Raw genomic sequence first — 21,085 nt, 5'->3', positions numbered from 1 at the left:
ACCTCATCTGATCTTCAGCTACCAGTGAGGCTGAGAAAAGGCAATAAAACCTCAAAGGCTGTAAGTGTGCAGAGGCTTTTGCTCATTTCCTTACATCCCTAGCTCAGAGCAACAAGTTGGTTGGACAGGTGGTTTATCACACAAATCCTGTCTCCTTGGGAGCGGTTCTCGGACAGAGGCAGGGACTGGGGAGGTGTGAAAGAGGGGTCTGGAAGGAAGCTGTGCTCTGGAAGGAAGGGGCTTCAATCCCACCAGTGACAGCCTGGGGCAGTTGCAAGTGTGATTCCCTGAGCAGCATCTGAGCAGTTAGAAAGGAGTTTTCTCAAGTTTTCCTTAACATCTGTTGTTTCCAGTGCATACCCCATATTCAAGTCAAGTTTTCAGAGGAACAATTTATGGAGAACTCCAAGATGCAACTTAACATTTGAATGAGAGGATGAGTAGAAGGAGACACACTTAGAATACCACTAATACCAATCTTAAATCAAAGGCTTTACTATTGGTCATTTTTATTTCAAGAACAGAACAGCCTTTCATCCCAGCCCCCTCCATGAGTTTAGTGACTCAGGTAGCACACAACAAGAAGTCACATCCTGTAGAGCAAGAGCTCCAAACAAAGCAGTCCCCACTGAGACACTGGATGTGGGCTTTCCTCCTCCCCCTCCCTGGGTGAGAAGCAAGCCTGGCACAAAATGTGAACAGCACCCTCATCCCACACCTGCAGGATGCTTCATTAGCAGTAACTCCACAAATAAATAGTATCTCACAGAGAGGGAGCAGAGGCCACCACAGATCATCTAGAAATTAAGTTATTGCTATGTTCTTATGTATTGACACTGCAGGTAACTCACTTGGGTAAACCACCAAGAGAGGTGACAGTCTCAGATTGTCCTTGTGTTATCAGTGTTGGACTGAAAGCTGTGGGAAGACAAGACAGATCTTGTTTCATCAGCTCCCTGCCTTAAAGGCAGGAGTTCTTGGTGGGACTGGATCTTCGTCATTTGGCTGTAAACAGCTGGGGGTAGGGGCTCCCAGTACACTTGGAAATTCATCATTGCCTGCCAGCCTTTCCCATGCACACTGCTAAGAGTACATATTGCTAAGTGTACTCCCTGCTCCTGACTTGTCACAGGAGCTGCTGAACCACCTGCACATGATAAGGAGCTGCAGGTTCAAATTTCAAAGAGAGCAGGAGCCCAGTCACCCCAGGGGCTGAGCCAGAGCTGCTGATGCACCAGAGAAAATCAGGGCATGGGCATGGGAAATGCCAGAGGCACACAAGGACGACCTGACACGTGACTGCACTTCCCTCTGCTGGTGGGACACGCTGTGACGGCCAGCGTCCAGGATCAAGTCAGGTCAGCCAAAACAAGGTGGAACACGGAGTCTAATACGTGACTTGTCACCAGAGGATCAGGCCCAAGGCTGATGACAAGCGGTGAGCTCACAGCAGTGCCAGTGCAGTGTCCCTCCCCACATGGAGTATTGGCTGGAGAGCATGAGTTTGAGAGGATGAGGACTGCAGGAAGAACCTCAGAGTGATGGAGAAGCAGCAGAGTCCTTGGCAGGACACGTCTTTGTTAGGCATCATGGAGCTGGTTCTCTTGCAGGAGAATTTTCTCCCCGGGCTTGAAGGCAGGCATCCCCAGGTAAGGGCAGCTGGCACAGCGGAATGCATCCCCCAGGTAGCACTGGCCAGGGAAAGAAAACATTGTCTGCAATCAGGTGCCACTTTCAGGTCTCTTCCCTGGTGATACGGTTTCTCCAGGTGAAGAGATGTCATGCTCCTCAGCATCTATGAGCACAGAAACTGCTTCCCTTCTACCCTTTTCTCAACACACCTTGTTAGAGTGGATTGCAGAGCTGTGCAGGCACTGGGCTCACACAGAAATGAGTCTCCACCCCACCTGATGTGCCCAGGCTGGAGCAGCCCTCTGAGCTCCCACAAGGCAATCCGCCCTGGGCAGATCCCTGGTCAGGCCATGAGCAGAGAGGAAAAGGCTCACTGCTCACTCTGATTTCCCCAGGGAGTCAAAACAAACAGCATGTGCTGTACAGAGCACATGGGCACAGGGCAAAGACTGAAGCTCTGCAGTAGCTGCACAGTCAGTGTGTGAAACTAGTGATCCAGCTGAGGCAGCAATGACTGGGGAACACAATTATTACATAGAGATCATACACTGCAAATTACAGTATAAAGACAAAAATTGCTAATTACATTTCCACAGGCAGATTTGGGCTGTGAGCTCTTCTTCTCCTGTTCCAGTTCTTCAGCCAGACCACATGTGCTGTAGAAAAACAAAGAAGTCACCTGTATCTTTCTGCTGAAAGGTTATGTATCATCAACACTTGTGCCAGCCCTCGCTCTGTCACACGACACAGCTGACTCTGGGACTCATGCTCCTCACTTCGTTCTTCAACACCACTGTTTGTGTAACAAGTGTTGAAACACTCCTCAAGTTTAAACTGAGTGGGAAATGACACTACAGTACTTGCTACATGTGCTGTTTCTCCTTGGAATGTGAGAAACCAGGGTTTTAGACAAGCTGCACAAGCTATGCAGCCACCTCCAAGATGGCTCTTGATAATTTGTAGCAGTCCCACTCTATTCTCACTGTATTTGGATTTACATTCCAATAATTAAGATAAAAAAGGACATGAACCAAGACAGTTAGGTTCAGAAGAACAGCAAATTGCCTACAATCTTTTTTAAATCCCTCCACCTCTTAAGAGTTTAATGCTGCAGCTGAAAGGTTCACTGATACATGAATTCCAGCACTGACCAGTTCTTGCAGGCTTTCTTTTTGCCCATTTCTTTGCAGGATGGAGCTCTGAGGGATGATGGATCTGGCTTTTTCAAATCTTCTGAATCCAACAGCTCATCAGAGTCCAAAAGATCCTGAAAACACACATGGGAGACAAAATGCAGGAAAATGACTTTTCAGGAGGGAATGACAACACTGAGTTATGTTCAAAGAAATGGTGCTCTCTGTACACTGGCATTAAAGTGCTGCAGCTCTGCCCTCTTATCCCTGTCTCCTCTCTGCCCTCACCACAGCACTGAGCTCTCCAGACCCCATGAAGGAGATGAGCTATTTTGCCTCAGGGAGGTTTTTTTATCTTTGAAGTTGTAAAGCTTCCCAAGAGACATGACTGAAAGTATTTAGAATAGGAAAGAATGGGGAGAGAGAAGGAACAGCAAAGCCTCACAAAGAAAACTACTTACCATGTCTTCATCATTCATATCATTAGCAGACAGTGTCCACAGCTTGGCAGCAGCTGGGTCCACAGAAGGTTTTCCTGGAGCCAAAACAAAGGAACAGCAGTTATTCTAGCCTTTGCCCCATCTACTTGAAACAAATAAAGAGTTCAACTTTGGAAAGCCCCACTTCATAGGTTTTTACTGTAGCACTCCCCACTCAGGAACTGTCTTCCTGTTGCAAATGACGCCTGTCACTGAGAGCCACAAAATCCAGGTACTCAGCAGGCACCACTCCTTACCTGAAGGACCAGATGTCTTGGCAAAGGAAAGTTTGAGCTGACTTGAGGATCCCACTTCGAAATTGGGCTTCCTGCCCTCTATCTGGATAATGAGAAGGTCATTGCCTTGGTAATCCAGACGTTCTCTGACAGACTGGGCTTCCTCTGGGGTCAGTGCTTCCTTCTGCAGCTGCCAAGTTAAGATTTTAGGTTAACCTCATGCAGAATCCCTTCTTTTAACACTAAGCCCAGTATTCCAGTGGGCAGGCAGTCAGTATTATCAATCCTAAAGAAAAACACTATGCTGACAGTAACTAAAGTTTGTGCTGGGCAGTGGCCATGCACATTTACAGCAAACCAGGGTAGCTAAAAACCTCATCACCCAACAAATCCCCAGGTAACTGCCCGAGGGCATTTCTGGAAATGGTACACACATCCCTACCTCCTTCACTTCCACTAACCCAGAGAGAGTCAGAGTTGTGAGGAGCTTGGCTGCTGTCTTGATTTTGCCATTGTTTCCTGCAAGACACAAAAGCAGAGACTAGGAAGAGGTAAGAAGAAGCACAGAGCTCACTCAGAAAATGGAAAGAGCAAGAACTTTAGAGGGAAGTGTGTGAGCCAAACTTCTGCACCAAATTGGGCCCTTTCTAGTTGAGAGCAGAACAAACCAGAAAAAGCATCAGTAGCTTGTTCATTAGAGTAACAGTGTGGGGTCACAAAGCCATTCTAGCTCCAAATATGTTCTATATTTGCCAAAACAATTCTCAATCCAATCAATACACATGAAAAAAAGATTTTAAAAAGTCCCCAAACCCCAAACTCCCTCCCAAACGTTTTTACCTGTTAAAGGAAACTACTGATTAAGTTTTCAAAACATGGACACCTAAATGAACACACTACATTGAGAAATCATCTTGTGTTCACCTTCTCATGGCTCCTCCAGCTGTCCCATAACAGGTACTCTGGCTATTCTCCTACAATTCAGTCCAAGCATTTTTAACCTTTTCTGGATAACTATTTCACAACTGACTTCTGGAGCAATCTCTCCAGCATCTGTCACCTGTTTTTAAAACCACAACAGAAGCTCCTCAGAAATACATCATCTGCAACTACTTAACACTGCACCCTGAGGAGAAAACAGCAGTCACTGAAGCTTTTCAATGCAGTTTAGGAACAAGCCTATCCAGCATTTTTTATAGGAGAGTGACTGCAAACATCTCTGATGGATACCAGCTTAAGCACAGGATAAAAATCTTGTGATTTGGGTTAGTGTGTCAGGAGAATGAAAATCTCTCAATGTTGATCGGGGTTCCTGTCCTTTCTATTTCAGCCTAATCCTCATGAGAAATGCTATGTTGCCACGGAAGCAAGATTCTCTCACCTGATTCTGTAACTACTGGTTCTTTCAGGAGGACACGGCCCCCTGGCTTAAGTATCCGAGCTACTTCTGCCAGGAGCTCCACGCTGTGCTGTGCTGTGCTGCCTGGTACCATGCCAGAGAGGATTACATCGAAACTGGACTCCTTGTGAGCCGCTGAGAAGAAAGAGGAAGATGGTACAATTTTACACATGCAACACACAGCTTAATACACCAGTTCCATCTCCCTCATCCCTGAGTACAACAGCAGTAACTGATTAAAGACACAGAAGCACGGGTGCATCACTTCCCCTGCTGTACTGCCCAGGGTAAGAGCAGCAGGTGCTGTCGATGTTCTGAGCGCTGACTCCCAAAGTGGGAAGGCGGGAGTTCACACAGCAGCAGAACCCTCTCCCTCTTAAGGAAACTGAAAAATTAAGCTCATTCTTACACTGAGGCAGCTGGTTAACATTTTCCACAGAGACGCTATTTTCAGCTCCCACCAGCGCCTGGACTTTATTCACCAAATCCTTCAGGGCCTCGACCGGCGAGGAGCTGTCCCACACGATGGCCACGCGCTGGCCCGGAGCGACTCCGTACTCCCCCATCTCAGCAGGAGCAAACCTGGCAGTGCCTGGGGGAGGAACAGGGAAGGAGAGAGACAGAGAGGAAGGGTAAGTGCCGAGCGCAGCACGAAGCTCTGTGGACTGTGACTTAGTCAGCTGAGTTGTTTTAATAAATGGGGATAATTTTCTGGAAACGGGCAACACAAAGTTCCCACAAACTGAGTGTTAGCAGCACATGAAGAAAGAGCTACACTTCAGGGCATTATTCAGTTTCTCTCCCATTCGTGCATTAGTTTTTCTGGGAGACTGCAAGCCATGCTTTAAAGGAACTAACAAAATAACAAAAAAAACTTACCTGCTTTCCTTAAATTCTGAATAAGACAAACACAGGATTTTTGGATTTCCTGAGCAGCGACAGCTATTTGACATTAAACACTGCCTTGTCTCTCCTACTCCAAACACGACCTAGCAGAGTTTGCTTATGCAGTACATGAGAAGAAAAAAGTAACTTTCAGCATTCCCAGCATTCCAGATTGAGGCTCTTCCCACCGTTAGGATTGGTGGCACGGTAAGCAAATTGCAGGGAGGGAGGAGCGGACAGTTTTGAGAAGGCTGTCTCCACTGATATTTTCTATGAGACTGTATTCCTTGTACGGCAATAGTATCCCATCATCACCTGTTCTCACAGCAGCACCACCTACTGAACCCGATGACCTCCCCTCTTTCCTCTATCCAACACAAACCTATTTTCTTCCTAATTTAACACAACCACAGAGAACAGAGAGCACTGCTGACCAGAACATTTGCCCAGTGTATCTTCAATTAGCTGCAAACGACACACCTATTTCTGGAGAGACAGTTTTAAGCAAGATCTTTACCAGGAATCACCACATCACACATCTCGGATAATGTCTTACTGCCACCACGTTGCTGCTAAAGCACAGCTCATGGATATGTTGTACCAAATTTAACTGCGGTGAGGTGGGGAGCAGATTTTGACCCACAGTTCCTCTGGCTCTGTGTGCTGTGGACTCACTCTCTCTCTCTCCTGGAAACTACAAACAAGTTCAGAATGGGACAATCTGTGCCTTTTCTGAGCTGGTGCATTAGGAATTCACCCTAAAACACCCACAATGCCAACCCAATAGGGAATGTATGCCTTGGATGTACACTGCAAGTTATAACATCTCATAGGTGGTTTTGAATTTGTGACACAAGTTAAGCAGCTACAGCAAACAGTAACATTTGTAAACACATATATCATTAAAAAGTCACCTTTCCCAAGAAGGCTGAAAATCTCCAAAGATACCTAAACTGCTAGGCTAAGGTGGGAAAGACAAACCCGAAGTCACACCTTCCTCTCTGAACATTAGATTATGACCTTGCAAGATCAGTCAGAGCCCAAATTGCATCAACAGCAACAGCTCCTCCCTGAGATGGGGGGAGGAGGCCGAGGATCCCGTGTGGGTGGTGTGAGGAGAGGCCCTTATCTCCATGTCGCACGCATTTAACAATCCCTGAGGAACAGGGCAAGGAAAGGGGTTAAACAATAGCGCAGGTTCCGCGTCAGTAGATTAGAAAGCTGCTGTGTCGGAATGGGATGATCCTGACGGTCCTTCCCAAGCTAAACCATGCCAGGGCTCTGTCGCACATCAGGGCTGGAAACTGCAGCCTCCTGACGCAGCACAGCCAGCTCCCGGCGGCCGGGAACGCTCCGACCCCCGGGAATTCACCGGCTCTCTGGAATCCACCGGCTCCCGGCGGCCGAGAACGCCTCAGCTCTCAGCGGCCGGGAACGCTCCGGCTCCCGGGAATTCACTGGATCCCGGGAATGCACCGGCTCCCGGCGGCCGGGACGCGGCGCAAGGCTGCGGGCCCTACAGCAGGTGCGCACTTGAAGCACATGGAGAACGGGCGTAATAAACCGAGCAAGGACGGTTCAGAGGGAGCAAGGACAGGATACGTGAGGATATCTCGCGAAGGAATTATTTAAATATATATACACACACAGCTCCCCAGCGCTTCAGACGAGGTCTCAGAAAAGATTTTTAAGGGGAAAACTAGAGAAAGCGCCAGCCCCGTCCCGCGCCGCTCCCCGCTCACCTCCCGCGGCTCGGCCCGCTCCGCTCGCTCGTCCCGGTCTGACGCCGTCACCGTGACGTCATCGCGCTCTGCCCGCTTCCAAGATGGCGGCGGCGGGCGGGCTGCGGCGCGCGGGCTGGCGGCTGTGGCGGGGCCGCGCGGGTGAGGGGCGGAGGGGGCGCGCCCGGGGCGGGGGCGGGCACGGACTGGGGGGGGGGCCGGCGCGTGCCCGTGCGCGCCCCCCGTGGGCGCGCACCGTGAGCGCGCCCCGGCGATCGGGGCGGGGCGGGGCGGGGCAAGGTGAGGTGAAGGGCGCGAGGGGTGTGAGGGAACCGGGGCGGGCGCCGAGCGGTTGGGTTTGAAGGAGGGGTTGTTCGGTGGTGGTCTTCTTTAGAAGCGTGGGCCGTGAAACCAAATTTATTAAAAAAAAAAAAAAAAAAAAAAAAATCAAACCCAAAAAGCAGCCAGCGAAATTCCAAGTTTTCCCCCGTGTGTCGTTGAGTAATCAGTGATTAGCTTGTGGTGTCTGTCAGGGCTTTTCGGCTCCCGAGTCGGATTTGCCTCATATCCCCTGCTCGGAGTCAGGCTGCCAACTCCTAAATCAGGGACTAAAATGGGGAGAGGGCATGTTTGAATGCCTGGGTCCCAGTCCAAGATTGGGAAACTATTTGCAATACGTGCCATTTGCACTGTTCTTTCCCTCACAAAACATTTTTGCTTTATTCACATAGACATGAGCTCAGCTGAGAGCAGCACTAATCAGAAGCGTAAAAAAAAGACACTATAAATTTGTGTTCTTTTCAGCTGCGTTCACAACTCTCTTCACGTTGATTTTCCGTGCTTCCTGGTGTTGGAAGGAGATGCTGACTCTCGGCTTCCCTTGCAGTGGTCAGGTGCCAGCACTGCCCACCAGCCCGTGCCCTCCAGGCCTCGGCCGCGCTGAGGAGAGCGTCCGATGAGCACAAGAAGGAGCCATTGACATCTTCCTCTCAGCAGCACTTTGATTCACCTCCAGCTGGTCACCAGCCTGAACAGGAACCTCAGGGCCCTCACCCCAGGTAACTCAGCAGCTCCTTCTCGCACTGTCCTGCCGACAGAGGGATCGGAGGGCTTTTGCTTTCCCAAACCTCACATCTGAAACTTGAAGACGGAGTGATCCAGAGTTGAGGAGCCCCAGACTGCAGCAGCTGGAGAGCTGGTTCGCTGTGACAGTGCAAACTCCACCATGGAAACAGTATGGGACTTGCTTTCAAGAGGGGAAACTCTCTCATCTGCAAAGCACAAGTCTTTGCTTCTGGATTTTTGTGTAAATCTAAAAAAACAGGGACCATATGTTGTCCGTATGCCTATAGTATAAAGCCCATGTTGGAAAAGTTTAGTTTTCTGTAAAGGAGGGGGAATGTGGGCCTGATTGGTCTCCATGTAGGCATCTCCATTGAGCCTTCCTTCCCTTTTCTCTTCTCTCACAGCAAAAGTTCATTAAGAATAATTTTTCTGGACAGGGAAGGATTTTACTGGAGGAGGCCAGATTTATACTAAGCAGGTCTCAAAACGTGCCTGGTGTCAGCGAGTGAATGGCAGAGCCCAGGGTTCTGATGTTTGGTGGTGACATTCCCCTCACTGTAACAATACCTTCTCATAGTTACACTGGCCAGGGCGGCCAGGAGTCTGAGGACTATGAGAGCGAGGAGCAGCTGCAGCATCGAATCCTCACAGCGGCGCTGGAGTTTGTGCCTGAACATGGCTGGACTGCAGAGGCCATTGCAGAGGGAGCCAAGGTATGTGGGGAGAGAAGCAACAAACCAGTTGAAAACTGGATGGAGCTCAAGTGCAGAGACAGCCAGGCCTGCATGCTTCCCCCACATACTCTTGGGCGATGCACCCTAGTCAGCAAATGCTACTGGGCAGGAATGAAACCCAGCTGCTGCAGGATAACCCCTCCAAGAGTTAGACTAAGGCACAAGGAAGAGTAGTGAATCCTAACGAGAGAAAAACACGTGTAGGAAGTGCTTTTTAATGCAGCATCACTTTGTTTAAATTCACATAATGTCTTTCACAAAATAAATACAACTTTTTTTCTATCTGGATCCTGCTTAGCAGTGTCTGACCTGGTCTGTGCTTCTCTCTTCTTCCCTACAGACGCTGGGCCTCTCTGTTGCTGCAGCAGGGATGTTTCACAGTGATGGCAGTGAATTAATCCTGCACTTTGTGTCAGAGTGCAACACCAAATTGTCCAAGCTACTGGAGAAGGAGCAGAAACTAGTGCAGCTGGGTGAGGCAGAGTGAGTACTGGGTGTGGACTTTGTCTTCCTTTGAAGATTTTGGGAGCTGAGTAGACACAGAGGCCATCTGGAACAGAGATACTTTAAGTTAAAAGTATAATTTACCCAAATAAAACTGTCTGCCCAGATACAGACTAGGACCAAAGGCATGAAGGATATATAATACTTTCCTTATCTATTGCGCAGCTAGGTGGAGATTGCTCTTTCAAGATCAGAATTGAGTTTAACTTGGATATTCTTCCTAATTTTTTTTCCTTACTCAGGAAGAAGCCTGTGGATGAATTCCTGAGAGATGCTGTGGAAGCCAGACTGAGGATGCTGATTCCGTATATTGAGAAATGGCCCCAGGTATAAAAGTAATATCAACATTGTCTCTTTTGCGTGTGTGTGTATTTTAAACACCCCGTGACTTTCAACATAGTCTCTCTACCAGATTAGTTCAAGGTTGTAAATGAAACCCTGGCTGGTTCCAAATGATTAGTAGCCTTCAAGAGGAGAGCAGCCTTGGAAGGAGGCAGTTAAAGGTGACCTTAGAGCAACTATTTCTCGCAGTTCTGGAAAGGCAAAGCTCTCTGTTGTTCACTCCACCCATCTGGCATCCCCAGGGGATTACCTGTGTCTCTGCTTAGTCCTGTCTGCAGTGTCACTGCGAGTCAGACTCGGTGCAGCGTTGTTGTGGCTGCACCAGGATCACCTCACGCCTGGAAATGCAGAACTGCTTTGCTGCAGGAAACTCTCCACGAGTGTGTGACCCACAAGCCCCTGGCAGCCTGAGGGTAGAGCCGTGCACTGAGAGGGCTCCATGCTTCTAAGTTCAGATTTGACTCTCCAGCTATTCCTCCCACAGTGGGAAGGAAATTGAATTGTGGCTACAGTGACAAGCAAAGAGTTCCTAATCTCGGGCTGCAAAGATTACAGAGGCGAGGTCAGCCTCTGTTAGGAACCACTGCTGACCTCTGGGCAGCTGAATCCTGCACCCACAGAGAGAGAGTACAGGCTTCATGTTCTTCTTTCAGATTAGCATAATTTGCCTTGTGAAGGATGTGGGTGGTTTGTGTCTCTCCTGGCACTGTGTGATTATGTTCAAAGGCTGCAGGATCCCAGTAGGGCCATTATGGCTGGCGCTGTTCTGCCCTTGGTTGCCGCTCTGAGTTCAAAGTCAAATTCAGAGAAATGAGAGATGTGACACCCTGCCCACAGGGGCACACAGTGTGAGTCAGCTCAGCCTCTGATGTTTCCCTGACAGAGAGGCAGCTCAGGAGAGACAGCACGGGGATGTTTGAACTGAGCAGGGATCTTTCAGCTCCAGTACAGGCTGAGGCCTGAACTTATGAGCCACACCGTGTGCTCCCTGCACATCCTGCTGCTTGTAAAGACTGCAAAGAGCTGGGAGGACTTGTCACTGGGGGCTGGAGGCAAGTTAGCAGCAAGAGGGAAAAGAACAGGGCCGAGCACTGTTGGTCTCTTTTAGTGTTTATTCTCTTTGGCTCCCGTTTCTGTGTGTGTTTCCTTTGCAGGCCCTGAGTGTCCTGTTGCTCCCACGTAACATCCCTTCCAGCCTCAGCCTCCTGACCAGCATGATCGATGATATCTGGCACTATGCTGGGGACCAGTCCACAGATGTGAGTCCTCCTGCTTTGGGGACAAGCTGGTTCTACCCCTCAGCACCTTGGCAAAAACCATGGGTTCAAGCAGGAGTGGGGCTGAGTCCCTCTGCAAATGGCCCATTTGTTGAGTTAAGAAAGCATTTTAGAGGCACCTAAGGGTCTTTATAAACTACCATCTAATTTCTAAGGACACTTAAGAGCCACTGAGGCTAAATGCAAATTACTGCCAATGGGATTAGTGCAAATTAAAAGGACCTACTTTCCTAGGCTCTTAAGTGCTCTTCTTTCTTCTTTTTTGAAGACACAAAGTTGTTGAGATTTTGAGACTGAGAAGTTGATCCAGTTTTCAGTGAGTGAGCAGTGGGTCTGTCAAACAGCTCTCTTCTACCAGCAATAGCATTTACAGACTTGACTTGAAAACCTTTAAAGAACCTACCTAAAAATACCAGTAGCTTATTAAAGCTTTCATCTTTCTGGCAGGAAATAAAAGAAAATTATAACTTTAATTATAGCAATTAATAAATTACTTTAATTCTTATAGATGCAGGGAGAGATGGAAAAAGCTAAATGAACCATTTTAACAAACTACTTTAATAAGCTTCTTTTATCTGTGTATAAAAGAGAAGCTATTGCAGTGAAAAATAAATGACAGCAGAAAAATTAAAGGAATAAACCAGAAGACGGCAGAAAGAACACAATTGCTTCAGGAACTGAAAGTCCCTTACACGTTATGCAAGTCAAATCAACGTGTTGGAGCCAGTGTCTGCACTGAGCTGTTCCTGAAGTCTCACTGATGCAGGGATTAGGAGAGGTTCTAAAGCTGGTGTTTTGTTTGCACCTCCTGACTGGTTATATGAGTTTTGCAGGGAAGCTGTGATGCTGAGCCTGTTCCCTCTTTCCCTGTAATGGGGTTTAAAGTCCCTCGCAGCAGATCCCTCTTCCCAACACCAGGAGCCAGGCAGAGTATTCTCTTGCCTCAGAGACTACTTCAGGTGGGTTTTTAGGAGCAGGGAGAGAACAGAATGAGTTTTGTCTCAGGCCCTGATAGATCCAGCTGCAATGAGCCAATTCCTCTATATGGGAAGGACTGTGCTGTGGGTGTGGGATTTTCCCTTGCTGCTCTCTGGTAGCTGCACTCCTGATGTGATTCAGGTCACAGCTTTCTCTCCTCCTGTGCCCCTGCAGTTTAACTGGTACACTCGGCGGGCTGTGCTCACTGGCATCTACAACACCACGGAGCTGGTGATGATGCAGGACTCGTCCCCCGGCTTCGAGGATACTTGGCGCTTCCTGGAAAACAGAGTGGCTGACGCCATGACCATGAGCAACACCGCCAGCCAGGTACCCTTAGGGACAGCTGTGCATGCAGCAGATCCCTCCTCCCCAAGGATATATGCAGGCACACCTGGCTTTTCCATTGTGCAGATCCCACGTCTGCTGAGGGACCCCCTTGCTGCTGTCAGTTCAAAATCAATAAATGGTTTTGCGTTTTCTAGTGAACTGACATTTGGCTGCCCTCCTTGGCAGACTGTCCCAGTGGTTAGGAGACATCCCAGGAAACCCCTTCCATGTGCCCTGTCTGTGGCACCTTTCTGTAGCAAGTACATGTTTGTTGTGCGTTCCCTCTCTGTGTTTGGGGGCCGCGAGTGCAACTGCAGGAAGCAAAAGGTCGTGTTCTCCCTGTGTCTCCCAGGTCCAATCCACTGGAGAAGCCGTTGTCCAGGGCCTGATGGGAGCTGCAGTTACTGTAAGTAATGCTGAAACCAGCAGGGCTGTGAGAGCAGAATTGCTTTCTGAATGTGTCAGCATGTGTTTTCCTCCCAAATCTAGAGGACAACATGGAAAAACTATCATCTTTCATAACTTAGATTTACCTAAGGGTGATTTCCTGGTAGTTTGAGTTAGTTCACTGTTTTGAACAGAGTGTAAGGAAATTAAATCTGAAGCTGCAGGGTGAGCTTTAGGGATGAGAGACAGGTGATCAGAATAAATACAACTGTTTCTCATTCCTTGTCACAAGGTCTCTCCCTGTGCCAGGCCCTGTGCTGGAAATCTTGACTGAGGGTTAGTGGCCCCATGGATACTTGGGAGGTGGCACCTGTCCCCGAGCCACAGCAGGGTGACTTCCTCAAGCTGTTTCATTTGACATCAGTGTCCTTCCAAGAATTCTTTCAGTTCTTGGTAACGTCCTGGACTGCTTGCTGTCTGTGCAGAGAGGTCTGCATTTCCTCTGGGATACAAAATAACCCTTTGTGTACCCAGGAGTGACTTTTGAAGGGCTTCAGAGCTTCACTTTGATTCTGGTTTTGGACACCCCCCACTGCATTCAGCAACAAAGTGATTTCCTTGTTATCAGAAATACATTTTCCTTGTAACAGGACAAGACAAACAGACTGTAACATGAATCAGACATTATTTTTACTGATGGAATGCTTCTCAAGAATTTCTCCCACCACCTTCCCCTGCAGTTGTGGAATTTAGTGTCTCTTAGCCTCTCTCATACCTGCATATGCCAAAAGGATCCTCTGCTAGAGAAATCCTGGGCTCTGTTTTACATCCACACGATGCTCTTGGGTCTGGGATATCTCCCACTGCCGATGTTTGGTCTGTCCCTGCAGCAGATCCACTGCACAGATAAACGGGAGGACCTGGATGGATTCTGAAGGGGAATGGGTTGTAGTCAGATGGCTTTAGGGCAGAATCATCCCAGTACATAACTGTTAGAAGAGCACATTCTGAGCCTCCCGTGTCCAGGGTGTCCCGAGTTGTACTCCTTTACAGGAGTGATGAGTTCTACAGGTCTCTGCAAAGTGGGTGAGCAACTGTAATGCCCCAAAAGCATAAATTCAGTGCCGAGGTCTGTGTGGCCGCAGAAATAAACCCAAGCTGAAACCTTGGACCGGGAGAGCAGGTTCCTGTCAGAGGGGTGGCCGGAGGTGGCTCCAGTTTGATTCTTGCCCGTCCCCAGACCACAGTGATGCCTCCCGCCCCCGCATCTCTGCTCGTAGCACACGGGCCTCCCCTCGGCACCTGCTCCGGCGGCCGCCCGGGACAGGCGCACTAAACCGCGTTCTCCCTGTGCCCACAGATCAAGAACCTGGCGGGGCTGAACCAGCGCCGGTGAGGCGGCAGCGGCGGCGAGCACCGGAGGGGCCGCGCCCGGCCCTTCCCCGGCACCAATAAAGTCGTACTCAGCCTGGCACGGACTCTTTTTGCGGGCGCACCGGGGCCGGGGGGAGCGGGGCGGGGACGGACCGGGCGGCGGGAGCGGGGCCGGGGCCGGGTCAGGGCAGCCATGCCGTACGCCAACCAGCCCACCGTGCGCATCACCGAGCTGACGGATGAGAACGTCAAGTTCATCATAGAGAACACGGACCTGGCGTGAGCACCGCCGCGGGGCCCAACCGGAGCGGGGCGGGGCGGGGCGGGCCCGGGGGTGAAGCGGCCGCGGGAGGCCCCAGGGCGGCCCCATGGGCCCGGTTTCCCCACCGACGCTGCCGGGGCGGCCGGCCCGGTTCTCTGAGGCAAAGCCCCGCAGCAGGTTCGGCCAGCGTGTGTGCGGGCCCGCAACCTCACGCTCCCTCGTGCCTGAACGCGGGTGTTTCCCTCCCTCAGGGTGGCAAATTCCATTCGAAGAGTGTTCATCGCAGAGGTCCCTATCATAGGTGAGGCCTTTCGCTTGCCTGTGGGCTTGGGCTCCCATCACCTCCCCTCCGTGTTCTCCCACACCTCCCCTCTGCTTTTGGCTCTCTTTACTCGTGTTCAGCCAGTACTGTGCCCTGCAGATGCTGCCTCAGTGTGTCCCTGCAATCTCTGTGATGTTCCCTGTGCCCTCGCAACAGGCTTTTCCCCACGTGAGTATTTCCCAGTTTGTGACTTTCTCTTCTCTGCAGCCATTGACTGGGTCCAGATAGATGCCAACTCCTCCGTGCTCCACGATGAATTCATTGCACATAGGCTGGGTGAGTGCTGCGGGGAGGAAGATGAAACTGTGTTGTGGGTAAAATCAGTCCAGAGATGCTGAAGCACCTTTGTCAGGTGCTGTTCCTCTGCCTGTCTTGGCAGGAGGGGTAGGGGCTCTTGTGGTCTCACTCAGACTCTGGTTTCCTGCTTCTCTCAGGTCTCATCCCGCTCACCAGCGACGACATTGTGGATAAGATGCAATATTCCAGAGTGAGTCAAGCGAAATGCTGTGGGGAATCATTTGGGGGTGGTGGGTGTTTGATCTGGTGGGCAGCTCTGGCAGTTTCCTGCATAAAGAACCCGTGTGTGTGCCAGGACTGCACGTGTGATGAGTTCTGCCCCGAGTGCTCCGTGGAGTTCACTCTGGACGTTCGCTGCAACGAGGACCAGACTCGGCACGTGACCTCCCGCGACCTCATCTCCAACAACCCCCGCGTCATCCCGGTCAGTGCCGTCCCTGCCGCATTCCTGCTGGGGCGGGGTGGCAAACACACGCAGTGTAGGCACTCTGAGCACGTTTCACATTGCCTAAAGCTCCATTTAAACCGTAGTGGGAGAGCAAAGCAGGAATGTCTGCAGAAGCAGTGTGTGTGCCAGTGCCCTCCTCGTCTCTGCTGCTGCCTTCGCTTGCTGTCTGATGGAGTGCAAAGCAGTGTGGCCTCATCCTGCACTCTGAGTCCCAAGCTCCTTGGATGCCCTGAGGCCTCTGGCTTGCTGGTTCTCGGCTGTCAGTGTGGCAGAGTGTGGGGAGCCTGGGCCAGGGCAGTGCTGCCATGTTGCTCCTGAGCAGTCATCTTGGGGAGGGTTGGTGGTGCCGAAGTGAGGCAGAGGGAAAGGAACTTACAAAGAATGTTCTAGTAGAGATCTAAATGTCAGTACAACCTGGGCTGCTCCTGCTGCTTGGTGACAGTGTGTGCCTGGGTAAAGCCCAGCTGGAGCCTGCTGTTTGTTACTTGCCTTTGGCTGAGATGCTCTGAGTGCTGTGTGTTGTCTACAGCAGTTGTGGGAGTGACTTCGGGAGCCATGCAGATGTGCTGCTGGAGCACTCATCCAAGCTGATCTTGTCCCTAATTTGCTTGGTTTTGTTTGGCTGCTGCAGGTGACATCTCGGAGCAGAGACAACGACCCCAATGACTACGTGGAGCAGGATGGTGAGTGGTGGGTCACTGGGAATAAGAGCTGTAGGAGGAAATTAACTTTTCTCTCAGGTTCTTTGAACTCATTCTTCCTTTACTAGCTGTGCAACCTTAAGGCAGCTGTAAACATGACACTTCTGAGCAGCTGGTGTCACTGCATGAGTGTGGTAGCATTTTGTCTTAATGCCACTTAGATTGTCCCAGAACTGAAGTCCTGTGTAAGAGGGTGCTTCTGTCCCTCCTTGTGAGAGCTTAGAGACAGCAAGCAGGTGAAACGGTCTGTTGTTAGCTGTTCCTTGCAGCTCCTTTTTACTGTTCTGAGGACACAGCTGAGCCCCTCTAAGAATCCAAGCAAACCCTGAATGCTGGTGACATCTTCCTGAGCACCAAAAATCTTTGCTGCAGTGTGATCCTGCACACTCATGTCTCCTCTGCAGCCTTCTCAAGCGGGCATGTGCTTTTCCAGACATCCTGATCGTGAAGCTGCGGAAGGGGCAGGAGCTGCGGCTGCGAGCCTATGCCAAGAAGGGCTTTGGCAAGGAACACGCCAAGTGGAACCCCACGGCCGGCGTGGCCTTCGAGTACGACCCGGACAACGCGCTGAGGCACACGGTGTACCCCAAACCAGAGGAGTGGTATGTCCTGGGGTCTGTCTGCAGGGACTGGGAAAGGTTTTCCAGCAGGTGACGACTTACATGTCAGCTCTGGAGATAATTTGGGTCAGTAAGTGATGGGGAGTGTGCCTGCCGCATCCCCTTGTGCAGACTCTGCTCCTGGGGTTGGGTAGCAAGGCCAGTCACTTGTTTGCAGCTGCACACAAGGTGGACTGGTTTGTGGTCATCTGTTGTCCTCCCTCATGTACCATCACTGCTGGTTTGCCTTGCTTTCATGTTGTTTTTCACCACTTGTTGCTGATTTTTTTCCATTCTGTGCAAGTGTTTTGTAAGGTCTGAGGAAGGAACGGATCCATGTGAGATGAAAGAAGTTGCTATGAGAGCAAAGAGGGAAAGGTTGGGTTGCAAAGGGCAAGTCCCTGAGAGCAGGGACTGGGCAGGGTAGTGGATGTGCTGCTGTAAACATTGATCAGAAACCTGGTGTGGCATACAACAGACAAGGCATCAGGAAGCAGTTTTTGAGAAGTGCTAGGCAAAATATATGTAAAAGTTGGACAAATCCCAAAAGAGGATTGATATTGGAGCTGCCAGTTCTTGACGATATGTCTGTCTTTTCAAGTTCATCTGACTCCCTGTGAAGAAAATACAGAGCCAAAGGCTTCTGCTGTCTAAGGCTAGCCATGATTTTTGGTTCAGTTTTTCATGCTAGTTGCTTTTTGAGGCTGTTGGCAGAGCACTGGCCTGCAGCTGGCCTCTCCAAGCAGCTCAGGGTCATGGAAACCTCTGCACTGTTTTGGTCATGGGTGGTTCTGCAAGTAACAAGAAATCCCACCTCAATTAACACTTCATCTCTCTGTGGTTTGTACAGGCAGAGGGTTTGTTTGAGAAATACAGTTTTATTTCAGGCAGCTGATTACAGGGTGCTGGGATCAGTGTTTCTGGGCATTGCTGGGGCAGAGGAAGGCCAGCCGGAGACCTTGGTGGGTACAGGATTTTCTCTGCTGGCTTCTCAGACAGCTCAAGGCTTTGGGTTCTTTTACGTGGATTAAGTGGTTCCACACAGTCTCTGTGGTGTGGTGCTCTATAACCCAAGGGATGCAGCAGGTAGGAAGAGATGTGTTTGCCTGACTGATACACAGGTATTGCAATGATTTTGGGAGAGGAGTGGAGGTGCAGGACATTAGACGGAGCTCACTGATGCAGCTGGTGTCTGTTGTACAGGAGATTTTTTTTTTTCTGTTGGGTCCAAGCCACCTGTGCCTCACAGACTTGAGTGCTGGAGTCCTCCAGTGCTTTCCTGGGCCAGTGGGAAGTAGAAAGAAAAGATAACCCAAGGTCCATTACTCCATAAAAGCATCCAGGCTCCATAAACACAGTCCCTTCAGGAATCAACATCCTTTCACTGTAAGCACCTGCCGGATTGTACCAGTGTAGGTGAATGGAGCCACAGTACAGGGCTTGCTGAGCATGGGCAGAGCAGGGCTGATGCCCTTCTTTCAGTGCTGCTGGATGATTCTGTGGCATTAATGAGGAGCCAGAAAGGGCAAAGTGCGCCTGATCTTATTTCTGTGGCTTGATGTTTGATAACCACCCTGTTGTGTGCTGGCTGTGAGCCCCAGTGCTCGCTCTCTGGGGCCAAACTGAGTGCCTGGCTCTGTGGGGCCAGGCTGGAGCAGGGGCTCTGTGTAACCTCTCCTGCTCTCTGCTTCCAGGCCCAAGAGTGAGTACTCAGAGATTGACGACGAGGATGCTCAGGCTCCCTACGACCCCAATGGGAAGCCAGAGAGGTGAGGAGCTGAATGCAGTGCTGCAGCTGGAAGATGGGGTGACTGGCTGGGTGCAGCTCATTAAGAGAAGTGTCTACACTGTGCTGGAATTGCCAGCGCAGGGAGCTGACATTCGCTGAAAAGCAGGGCAGGAGTTGGCATTAGGTGGTGATATACCCAGATGTGGCAGGTTTTCCCCTCTGGGAGATACCAGACAGTTCTGAGTTCATGTTGCCAGCTAGGGTGGTGTACACTCAGTGAGGTGTGGGGCCTGTGGGGGAAATACCCTGGCTTAAGGTATTCATTCACCTGTGTGTGTCTCACGCTCTGATTGCTGATGTTATTTGCACTGCAAAAGTGCCTCAGCCAGCCTTAGTCCCTGCCTTGGGGCTGCTGGCTTGCAGGTCATGGTGATGAACAGAGATCAGTCTCAGAAGTGCTCTTGCAACCCATGAAGTTGTGAATGTTGGTGTGACGGTTGTAGAGGGACAGCACTGGCTGTTGCCTGCTTGGGAGGTGAATGATGATGGTGATGGTTGCGATTCCAGGCAGATCTCCCTGCTGTGGGTGTGGAATGATGTGCAGTCTGGGTTTGCACCCCCTTGCAGAGGTGATGGTGACTTAACCCCCTGTCTGTAACCTCAGGTTTTATTACAACGTGGAGTCGTGCGGTTCTCTGCGCCCTGAGACCATCGTCCTGTCTGCACTGTCCGGCCTCAAGAAGAAACTGAGTGACCTCCAGACACAGCTGAGCCACGAGATCCAGAGCGATGTCCTCACTATCAACTGAGGTGGCCCTTGCAAGAGAGTACTGTGAGCTGTGAGTGATGCCTGGCTGAGATCTGGGGAGAGGCTTTTACCACCCCATCATCTCCCCCTGCCTTTCCTGGCCCAGCACTTGGTTGGTGACAGCTCTGCCCTGGTCCTCCTTCCCAGGGAAAGCCATTGTGATGTGTATGGTAAAACAGGCAGGGAATCAGTCAGTGAGCATCTTAGCTGGGACACGCTTTGTCTCCAAGTGATCCTGGAATTTTGGTTCTGGTGTTGGATTTTGGCCACGTGGTGTTTGGGATTGGGAAGCATGTACCTTTGTTACACAACCCTACCTTATTTACATGTCCGTTCTTTACTGTGCTGAATAAAGCCTTACCCCCAAATTTTCCTGTCATCCCTGAAAGCTCATCCGAGGCTGCTAGAGGAGATGTCACATCATTTACTTCTGTCCAATAGACATTAACTTAATGAGATGTGCTTTGGAGGGAGCGCTGCTCGCTGATGCTGATTGCTGCATGTGACATTATCTCCTGAGGAGAGCAGCACCCCTCCTGCAGGCAGCCCGTTGTTCATTGATCCAGTGCTGTGTTTAAAGCAGATGTTTGAGGCTGGGGTGGGCGCAGTGCTGCAGAAGGCAGCGCTGCAGGGGAGCCCAGCTGGGCCAGGCAGGCAAGCTGTACTTACAGAATCCTCTGGAACAGACTCCACCCCTGTGCTTTAGAACCCTTTTCTGAGGAGCTGGGTGGCACATGCTCTGTCAGTAATGGCCCCTGGCTGATACCTTTCTTTGTGCCCACAGCCCCCAGTGTGTGCTGGGCTGGATTTTGGTGCAGGTCCCATGCCCTGACCCCCCTGGCAGTGGCTGAAAGCAATGGCCTTTGTCACCCCTCCTCTTTCCCTCCATCTCTGACCAGCATAACTTGGGATGAGCTTCTTGGTGACACTTTCCTGGAGAGACCTGCAGCTCTTGTACCATGGGGGCTGGGAGGGAGGGGAAGGTCTGTGTGTCCCTGTGCTCATCCTGGTGTGCATGGGGATGGTTTAGGAGGCGGTGCTGGGGTCAGGCTGAGCTAGGGAGAGCAGCCCATGTCAGCATTGCCTTCCCCTCCAGGCAAAAGCTGCTGCAGCCAGGCTGCTGCTTCCATTTCCTTGCCATGGCAGAGCTGGCTGCAGCATGGCTCCCTGTGTCCCCATCCCTGGAGGGATCACTGTGCTGGCTGGCATGGCTGTCTTACCTTGAGGCCAGTGCTGCCAGGCAGTCATGGCATGAAGAGCTTACCTGGCACAGCTCTGGGAGAGCTGGGAGATGGTGAACCTTGAAACTCCTTCACCTGGGGACTCGGAGCCACAAGCACTGGAGGTGAGGGTAGCAGTGGGGTGCTGGCATCCTGTTCCACTCAGCGTCGTTTGATGGAGAGTGGCAACTCGCTCCACCCTTCTTCCTCTCTGAGTGGTTTT

General features: G+C 50.7%; 3 protein-coding genes across 5 annotated transcripts; 2 read left to right on the top strand and 1 right to left on the bottom strand.

Moving 5' to 3' along the window:
- Positions 1-492: 492 nt before the first annotated feature.
- Positions 493-7,645, bottom strand: CIAPIN1 (cytokine induced apoptosis inhibitor 1). 2 transcript variants are annotated; one of them, XM_040075745.2, is made up of 9 exons: positions 7,507-7,645; positions 5,289-5,471; positions 4,862-5,014; positions 3,923-3,999; positions 3,502-3,670; positions 3,227-3,300; positions 2,784-2,899; positions 2,219-2,288; positions 493-1,691 (listed from the first exon to the last, which is right to left on the bottom strand). In XM_040075745.2, exons 2-9 carry the CDS (start codon positions 5,443-5,445, stop codon positions 1,581-1,583), a joined length of 927 nt encoding a protein of 308 aa, XP_039931679.1. In that variant the 5' UTR covers positions 5,446-5,471; positions 7,507-7,645; the 3' UTR covers positions 493-1,580. The 2 variants fall into 2 exon arrangements, with proteins under 2 accessions (XP_039931679.1, XP_039931680.1); XM_040075746.2 differs by lacking the exon at positions 7,507-7,645 and adding an exon at positions 5,759-5,905.
- COQ9 (coenzyme Q9) lies at positions 7,203-14,573 on the top strand. 2 transcript variants are annotated; one of them, XM_040075743.2, is made up of 9 exons: positions 7,203-7,289; positions 8,372-8,543; positions 9,128-9,263; positions 9,625-9,767; positions 10,031-10,115; positions 11,285-11,389; positions 12,560-12,715; positions 13,068-13,121; positions 14,463-14,573. In XM_040075743.2, the coding sequence occupies exons 1-9, from the start codon at positions 7,235-7,237 to the stop codon at positions 14,496-14,498; spliced, it is 942 nt and encodes a 313-aa protein (XP_039931677.1). In that variant the 5' UTR covers positions 7,203-7,234; the 3' UTR covers positions 14,499-14,573. The 2 variants fall into 2 exon arrangements, with proteins under 2 accessions (XP_039931677.1, XP_039931678.1); XM_040075744.2 differs by lacking the exon at positions 7,203-7,289 and adding an exon at positions 7,586-7,647.
- Positions 14,574-14,604: 31 nt separating this feature from the next.
- POLR2C (RNA polymerase II subunit C) lies at positions 14,605-20,010 on the top strand. The gene is made up of 9 exons (XM_040075747.2): positions 14,605-14,755; positions 14,990-15,039; positions 15,268-15,336; positions 15,495-15,547; positions 15,653-15,781; positions 16,437-16,488; positions 16,940-17,108; positions 18,800-18,874; positions 19,499-20,010. The coding sequence occupies exons 1-9, from the start codon at positions 14,670-14,672 to the stop codon at positions 19,641-19,643; spliced, it is 828 nt and encodes a 275-aa protein (XP_039931681.1). The 5' UTR covers positions 14,605-14,669; the 3' UTR covers positions 19,644-20,010.
- The last annotated feature ends 1,075 nt before the right edge of the window (positions 20,011-21,085 follow it).

Source organism: Hirundo rustica, chromosome 11 (genome assembly GCF_015227805.2).
Source record: "Hirundo rustica isolate bHirRus1 chromosome 11, bHirRus1.pri.v3, whole genome shotgun sequence".
Lineage (NCBI taxonomy): Eukaryota > Metazoa > Chordata > Aves > Passeriformes > Hirundinidae > Hirundo > Hirundo rustica.
The sequence above is the reverse complement of the archived record's forward strand: the minus strand, read 5'-3'. Positions and strand labels throughout refer to the sequence as shown.

Coding starts and splice junctions, on each gene's coding strand:
- POLR2C (XM_040075747.2), top strand. CDS start 14,670: ATGCCGTACGCCAACCAGCCCACCGTGCGCATCACCGAGCTGACGGAT. Junction 15,040..15,267: donor CGCAGAGGTCCCTATCATAG/GTGAGGCCTTTC, acceptor TCTTCTCTGCAG/CCATTGACTGGGTCCAGATA. Junction 18,875..19,498: donor CCCAATGGGAAGCCAGAGAG/GTGAGGAGCTGA, acceptor CTGTAACCTCAG/GTTTTATTACAACGTGGAGT.
- CIAPIN1 (XM_040075745.2), bottom strand. CDS start 5,445: ATGGGGGAGTACGGAGTCGCTCCGGGCCAGCGCGTGGCCATCGTGTGG. Junction 4,000..4,861: donor ACCAGTAGTTACAGAATCAG/GTGAGAGAATCT, acceptor TGTGTCTTGCAG/GAAACAATGGCAAAATCAAG. Junction 3,671..3,922: donor GGTTAGTGGAAGTGAAGGAG/GTAGGGATGTGT, acceptor TTAACTTGGCAG/CTGCAGAAGGAAGCACTGAC.
- COQ9 (XM_040075744.2), top strand. CDS start 7,590: ATGGCGGCGGCGGGCGGGCTGCGGCGCGCGGGCTGGCGGCTGTGGCGG. Junction 9,768..10,030: donor GTGCAGCTGGGTGAGGCAGA/GTGAGTACTGGG, acceptor TTCCTTACTCAG/GAAGAAGCCTGTGGATGAAT. Junction 10,116..11,284: donor ATATTGAGAAATGGCCCCAG/GTATAAAAGTAA, acceptor TTTCCTTTGCAG/GCCCTGAGTGTCCTGTTGCT.